Raw genomic sequence first — 7975 nt, 5'->3', positions numbered from 1 at the left:
GCTGGTGGTCGGCCTGCTCCGTCTCTGCCGCTTGCCAGCTACGCCTCGGCCGGCGCAGGGGGCGGAACCACGCATGCGCGGCGCTCCCGGGCAGGGAAAGTCCTCGACTTACGACCGGTTGGGTAGTCCTCGACTTACGACCGGTTTAGTCCTCGACTTACGACCGGTTTAGTCCTCGACTTACAACCGGTTTAGTCCTTGACTTACGACCGGTTGGGGTCACAGCATTAAAAAGGTTGAGAACCCCTGGCCTATACCATTTCAGACAAGTGGCTGTCCAGTCTCTTTAAAAGCCTCCGGTGATGGAGCACCCACAACTTCCGGAGGCAAGACGTTCCACTGGTTAATTCTTCTGTCAGGAAATTTCTCCTTAGTTCGAGGTTGCTTCTCTCTTTGGTTAGTTTCCATCCGTTGCTTCTTGTCCTGCCTTCAGGCGCTTTGGAGAATAGCTCGACTCCCTCCTCCCTCAAATACTGGAATACTGCTAACAGTTCACCCCTAGTCCTCACTAGACAAGGCACCCCCCCTCGCATTTGGGGCCCTCGGACAGCTAGCCGCGCAGAGGCCAGAAGGGCCGGGCCACCCCCCCCCCCGCCTGGGCTCACCTTGAAGCTGACGTACTGCAGGTGTCCGGCGTGGCGCTTGAGGATCTGCTTGATGAGCTCCGGGTGGGTGGCTGCGACGCCGGGCTGGCCCAGCTCGAACTCGAAGCGGCGCCACAGCTCCGGCAGGTGGAAGGCTCGTTGCCAGCCGCGGCAAACCTGCGAGGCGCGCGCGCGGTCCAGCAACGGCAGGTGCTGGAAGACGCGCAGCAGCACCTCCGGCAGCAGCGAGGCCCAGTCCAGCCCGGGCAGCTCCCGTCGCTTGCCTCCGCCTTCGGGGTCGGCCGCTCGCCTCGCCGTCCGCTTCGTGCTCCCGGGGTCGTCTCGGCGGCGGCGGCCTGAGGAAAGGCCTCCAACGCCGCCGCTCCTTTCCCTAGTCGCCATGGCAACACCTCCCCCCCACTCACCCCGCTGCCAGCCCTACCCCGGGCGCCACGGCTTCGGCTGCCTCCTTCTCCCCCAGCGCCCCATGAAGGAGGGGAAGGACGCGTCCGTCTCAACGAGGCCGCCGCTTGCCACGAGTTTTCCCCCCCAGCCCCCCCCCTCCGACCGCACTCGCCGCCTTGTTTACTTCGCGCCGGTCAAGATGGCGGAAGGCGGCGCGGCGCATGCGCAGTCCACCCCTCTCCCTCTGCCCCCGGCAAAAATTCTCCTCAGGAGTCTTAAGTAGGAAAAGGCCCCGCGTGGCTTTATTGAGGCTACATTCCCTTGGGCGACGCTGCTGGGCGGGGGAGGCGCCTTCGGAAGTGCACTTCGGCCGGACGGCGCCCCCCGGAGCCCCAGCGGGGAGGAAAGGAAGCCCGCCGTTTACAATCCAGGACTTCGAGGCGGGACAGACATTGACACGGCGCACATATATATATATATGCATATAATACATATACATATATAGATCTACACAGCGCGACCCAGAGTGGTTGACATCGAGGGCTGCGGCTGAGCCCGAACGGGGGGGGGAGGGAGGGGGGATCCCGCCGCTGCCTGGCCTCCCGCCCTAGTCCTGCCCGCGGCAGCCACTGTCCGGCATTCAGGAGGAGGAGGAGGAGGAGGAGGAGGAGAAACGGGCGAAGTCAGCGGCCTCCGGAGCGCCTGCTCGGCCAGGCCCCCGGGGGCGATGCGCATCGTTAGCCGCATGCAAGCGCCTCAGAGGCTGAGCTCGGGGGCGCGGCAGGCCCCGGCGCCGTGCTGGCCAAATGGTCCCGGCCTGGTTTCCGTCGGTCCGCGGCGGCTAGAAGGTGTGCGCGTTTCTGCAGACGCCGCAGCCCAGCGCGAACTCCTCGCCGGTGGGCGGGTGGACGACGTGGAGCGGACACTCGGCGCCTTCCAGCTGCTTGCTCTTGGGACCTGAGAGGGAGAAGGGGAGAGAGGGAGGCCAAGCCGGCCGTCAACGGGGCTTCCTTCCCGTCTGGGCTGTCCCCCCGTCGGCTTCCCTCCCCGGGCCCGACCCAGCTGCATCGCCAGGAAGAGACGTATTAGGAGGGTTTCCTGGACCTCTAAGGAGGAGGATCTTTATGAAAAGTTAAATTATTATTTAGGTTCGTTATGTATAACGTTTTTTTTAAAAAAATATTTTATTTATTTATAATTTGTATTGGTATATCCAAATATAATCTTGTATAATGTCTTTATAATATAATGAAAATAATATGATTATTAATAACCATCCATAATTATTACGATTACAAGCTGCCCGGAGTTACCTGGTGGTAAAATGGGAGGCCAATACATTTTATAGATTATAATATTTTTCTAAATATTTTTATTTATAATTTGTATTGGTATATCCAAATATAATCTGTATAATGTCTTTATAATATAATGAAAATAATATGATTATTAATAACCATCCATAATTATTACGATTACAAGCTGCCCGGAGTTACCTGGTGGTAAAATGGGAAGCCAATACATTTTATAGATTATAATATTTTTCTAAATATTTTTATTTATAGTTTGTATTGGTATATCCAAATATAATTTGTGTAATGTACTTATAATATAATGAAAACAATATAATGATTAATAACCATCCATAATTATTATGATTACAAGCTGCCCAGAGTTAATCTGGTGGTAAAATGGGTGACCAATAAACTTTATAAATTATTATTTAGGTTTGTTATTTAGAATGTTTTTTAAAAAAATATTTTTATTTATAATTTGTATATCCAAATATAATTTGTATAATGTACTTACAATTTTATAATATAATGAAAATAATATAATTATTAATTATACGTAATTAGGATTATAAACTGCCCAGAATTACCTGGTGGTAAAATGGGTGGCCAATCAACTTTATAAATAATAATAAAAATAAAGGGCTTCTATGCACTTCGGTCTTGTGAGCCTAATTTTGGGGTTATTTTGGGGTCATAATACAGGTGGTAGTTTCTAAATTTTCTTGCATCTTCTTAAACAGATGACTTTTCTTGCCCTCCTCCTTTATTTAGTATCTTTTTAGTTCCTAAGACCTTTGCTCTTTTCTTTTTTTACTCCAGATGGAGAAAAGGACTAGACCAGGGGTAGTCAACCTTGGCTCTTTTATGACTCGTGGACTTCAACTCCCAGAATTCCTGAGTCAGCTATGCTGACTCAGGAATTCTGGGAGTTGAAGTCCACGAGTCATAAAAGAGCCAAGGTTGACTACCCCTGGACTAGACTTAGTTCTTTAGTGACCATTTGAAGTTGCAATGGCACTGAAAAAAGTGACTTATGACTGTTTTTCAAACAACTGTTTGGGCATCCCCATGGTCACATGATCAAAATTCAGATTGACTCATATTTATGATTGTTGCCGTGTCCTGGTGGTCATTTGATCACCTTTTGCAACCTCCTGACAAGCAAAGTCAATGGGGAAGCCAGATTCACTTAGCAACCGTTTTACTAAACAACTGCACTGATTCACTTAACTGTGGCAAATGGGGCATAACTCAACAAATGTCTCACTTAGCAATAGAATTTGTGGTCTGCCTGGGATTTAATCACGTTTTTTTCCCTAGTTCTATTTGGCCTGGTGTAGTTTTACCATGCAGATTACAAAAATGAGCCCTTTAATGCCATGGTACACAGTTAGACCATTGCAACTGACTTTGTTTCATAAGCCTATTAATATTTTTTCTTCTCACAATGTATGCAATTTCACATGCACAGCTGAATGTAACTGATCTACTGTGACCTACACTGGAAATTCTTAGGCAAAACTAATCTAAGTTTATTTTAAGGCTTCCAAACCCCATCTGGAAGAACACCACTGCAATTGACAGTGGTCAAAGACAACTCACAAACTACCCAGAAATATAATTTAATGACACTTTAAATCATTACCTGCAGGGCAGTGAGGAAGCTCCTCTTTCGAAATACTTGTCATTCGCTGGAAGTCGTCGTGACAAGCATTGCAAAAATGGGTGGTCCCGAAACAAAAGAAAACAGCCACCGAACAACAGTAGCGGCATTTGTACTCTAGAAAATCTGTACCATGTTTGGGACACATCTGTGGAGGGGAAAAGGATAAAAAAACCACAGCTTAAGCTGAAGAGCGTGAACGCTGACTCTTCTTATTTAAGATATATGAAGATGCATGATCTATTGCAGGGATCTCCAACTTTGACAACTGCTGAGCTGTCTTGATTCTGGGAGTTGAGGTCCACAAGCCTTAAAATTGCCAAGGTTGGATGGAGACCCCTGATTTATTGAACATGTCACTGAAATGGCAGAAGGAAAAAGCTTCGCTACCTGAGCTCTCGATACATCAGAGCAGGCGCCGCAGATGAGCTCCCGGGGGTCGTAATCGTCTCCTTGTCCAGCTTCAGCATCACAACGGGCTTCTCCACCAAAATAAGCCTGGAGGAGGAAACCAAGAAGAAAAGCTGAGCACCACTGCACCAACTTCCAGAAAACGGGGAGTCCGTGAAATAGTTAACAGGCCTCCAATGACATCTTAATTACACTATTTTGGGTTTCCAGCTATTATCTGCTTTAAGGGGGGGGAAGCAAGGGGAGTATGAATGAAGGATTTTCATTAGTATCCAGTACAAAAACATTTTTTTTGTTTCAAAACTCCACTTTGAATGGATCTATTATGAAATTGGGTCAGTAATGAACTATAAAGGTGTCATGGCTTTTGAAGGAAATGCTTTCAACACAGAGTAATGGGAAGTTATACCTATTACATGTGAAACATGTGAATCAAATAATAGAAAGGGCATTAGGATGTATCCATTTGAAAGATGTTCTAATTCCAAATGTATTCCAACTATGTGTGACTCTAACAGCAAAGCTTCTGGGAGTAGCTGTGATGAACCACCTTAAAGACTGTTAAAGGAGGGACTTGGTTAGGCTAAGCTGCTAGGGCAGGTGGAAGCACCTGGAGAAAAGAAGAAAAGAGCAAAGGTCTTAGGAACTGAAAAGATACTGAATAAAGGAAGAGGGGAAGAAAGGCCATTTTGTAAGAAGATGCAAGAAAATTTAGAAAGTAAAGAGAGGAAAGGGAAAAAGTGGTTCTTGAAAGCAAGAGTCTGTAAACTGAAAGTTGAGAAATAAGTCACCCCCACTTTGGTTGTTAGCTATCTAGCCCAGTGGTGGTGAACTTATGGCATAGGTGCCAGAGGTGGCACTCGGAGCCCTCTCTGTGGGCACATGTGCCGTTTCCCCAGCCTTGCCTCCCCCCGCGACTCCCTCCTCTCCAGCAACCCCCCTGGAGGAGAGTCGCCCCCGAGCATGGCCCACACGGAGCAGCGCAGCCAAGGACATGGCAGCCAGGCAGCGTAGACAAGACTCTGCCCTCACGCCCCAACGTGCACAGTTGATGCTGCGGGGTGCGGGCAAAGGGTGTGGCCGCCATGGCACTGCTGAGCTGCCTGGGTGATCGGCGGGCCCTGGAGGCGGTGAGTGGCCCTGCGGGCAGGCAGGGTGGGGCGGAGTGGGGGCGTGGCAGGAGGTGGGGCGGGGCGGGGCAGGTGGTGGGGCAGGGGCGGGGCCAGTTTTTGGGCACTCGGTCTCTAAAAGGTTCACCATCACTGATCTAGCCTGAGCATCACTACCAAAACACTGATAGTTCAACTCTCCTTCAATTTTCGTGAGATAGCTGGATTGAAAAAATAGCTGGTATAAAAACACAATAGCGGAATTATGATTTTTTTTTTAAATATACTTGTGGTCAAGTATAACTTGCTTGGAGCAATCCTAGTGTTATCATCTAAAAATATGTGGCTCAATATATAGTCAGGAAATGGCATGTCCCTATTTATCAGTCACGTTGAAACACACATCTCACGTCCGCCATCTGAATCTGGATCATACCTTCTTGCATTTGTAGCAAACATAATATGCGTATCTGTTCATGGCAAAGCCAGCAGGGTCATTATAAAACCGAACTCCAGGTGTTGTGATGGCTTCGCTCTTGTGCAGCCCTTCATATTCCAGCCTCATTAGGGCTTTCCTCTTCACATCCTCATAGAGTTCTTTGATTGGATCAAGTAAGTCCTTTAATACCAAGTGGTTTATTTTGTTCTGTTGTGTTAAAAAAAGGAAAGAAGCAGTAAGCCACAAATCACGGTTTACCGGGCAAAAAGCAAAAGAGATCCTAGTTTGCTTGGTATAGAAACAAGTGACAACTAGTCAGTTCATGTACCAGTGTTTCTCAACCTTGACAATTTTAAGGCATGTGGACTTCAACTCCCAGAATTCCACAGCCAGCAATGCTGGCTGTGGAATTCTGGGAGTTGAAGTCCACATGCCTTAAAATTGTCAAGGTTGAGAAACACTGAGTAAACGATCCTTCTGTGAAGAGTTTGAAAGACAAGACAGGCCAATGCAATTAGGACCGGAGTTTTGGTTGTCATAAATTGAGGCCGCCATGTAATAGGACCCAATTATGACTATTTGTTAAGCAAGTCACGTCTTCAGTGCAAACCCATTCTCCCTAATGGGCATTTCCCCTCCCTCTCCAAAACTGGCAAACAAAAAATGTCACAAACTGCAGTCACGTGACCATGGGATATGCAACCAGTCATAAATATGAGCCAGTTGCCAAACATCCTAAATATGGAATACAAGTAAAGTAAATATTTTAGCTAAAAGTAAGGAAAAATATTTGCAGGTAATTGATCCCTATGAAAGCCAATGGAAAACACATGCAGTTCTTTTTTTTTTTTCCTTCTTCCAAAACTCAGACTTCTAATTCATGAAGATTATCAATCAATATTCAACGGTGACAGAAGTGTCTCCTTCAGTGTAAATTACCAGATGCATAAAAGAAACTCTCGACTCTGTAACTTACCTTGCAAATGGGGCAGGACATGAACCCAAAAGTAATGCGGGGGCCAAGCCATCGGTTTTCTAGGACCCGGCAGCAGCATTGCAAGTGGAATATATGGCTACAGTCCAGCTGGAGAAAGTAAGAACTATGAATAATTTGCACGGATACTCCTTGACAGATCCACCAAAGCTCAACATTCCCTTAACTTTCTCTAATTGCAAGGTTTTTTTTAACAACTATGTTGTCTCTTAGCAGCCACGATTTGTTGAAAAATCAAAGGGGTCTGATTTCCATGTTACGTCAGCCCTGATTTGGAATTCATAAACAGATTTGGTGTTGTATCTAACCACAATTATTTGAGTCCCCTGAAATAACCATCCTGAACCGGCATGTTGGACAATTTAAGCATAGTGAACTCAAGGTTGTGATAAGGAATGTGGTGGCTGATATGTATGAGTAGAATCGGTTGGAAGGAAGGAAAATGATGTGTTTGTGAGCTCTGTCATACTCCTCAGCAGTTACCTGCAAGTACTACGTTTAACCAGGGTGGATGCTCCCCATGATTTCTGACTTTAATCCGGTAAAACCACATTTTGGCTAGAATCTGGTCTTTGATGAGGTACTTGTGGCAGTGTGCTGGACCGGTAATGTAATCACCTATCCAGAGCATGTATTAGCTATAAGAAATTGTATGTTAGAATGTTTGGCATTCAAAGGGTCAAATACTGTCTCCTTAAGAGATGGCTAATGGGTAATGCAGTTTTAGCTGTTCAGTGAATCCTATGTTAACAAGTCAGTGGGAGGGGCTACTAAGTTCATCACAGGATATCCTGGCTATGTGCCAGCTTGTAAAAGAAGCCTTTGTGAAGAAAGACACGAGGTGATATGTCCCATAAGAGCCATGGGGTGAGTTCACCATCAATCTTTCACCCAAAAGAATGGAGAAGGTCATGATATGTTCATCAGAAGAACTCTTCTTGACTGTAAGTTATTGTTTGAGATTCCTGACGAATAAACGATCTAATATTATCACATTCTTTGGTGCTTATCTGATTGAGAAAAACAGGATTAAAGCATAAATCTTGTTTGGACCATCACGGTGAAAGATTGATGG

The 7975-nt window shown here is 46.6% G+C and overlaps 2 protein-coding genes across 2 annotated transcripts in view; both read right to left on the bottom strand.

Moving 5' to 3' along the window:
- FBXL3 (F-box and leucine rich repeat protein 3) overlaps positions 1–986 on the bottom strand; it is a 14958-nt gene extending 13972 nt beyond the window's left edge. Inside the window, exon 1 of the mRNA XM_015832325.1 lies at positions 606–986. Within this exon, the coding sequence (XP_015687811.1) occupies positions 606–986 (381 nt within the window). The remainder of the gene's footprint in view (positions 1–605) is intronic.
- An 844-nt stretch (positions 987–1830) lies between these two features.
- The window catches only part of MYCBP2 (MYC binding protein 2), a 145303-nt gene continuing 139158 nt past the window's right edge, over positions 1831–7975 (bottom strand). Inside the window, 5 exon segments of the mRNA XM_029287366.1 lie at positions 1831–1946; positions 3930–4095; positions 4338–4445; positions 5904–6113; positions 6883–6990. Coding sequence (XP_029143199.1) covers positions 1831–1946; positions 3930–4095; positions 4338–4445; positions 5904–6113; positions 6883–6990 — 708 coding nt within the window.

The sequence above is a fragment of the Protobothrops mucrosquamatus genome, unplaced genomic scaffold (assembly GCF_001527695.2).
Source record: "Protobothrops mucrosquamatus isolate PMUCROS unplaced genomic scaffold, P.Mucros_1.0 scaffold2, whole genome shotgun sequence".
Classification (NCBI taxonomy): domain Eukaryota; kingdom Metazoa; phylum Chordata; class Lepidosauria; order Squamata; family Viperidae; genus Protobothrops; species Protobothrops mucrosquamatus.
This window is presented reverse-complemented; position numbering and strand designations above follow the sequence as displayed.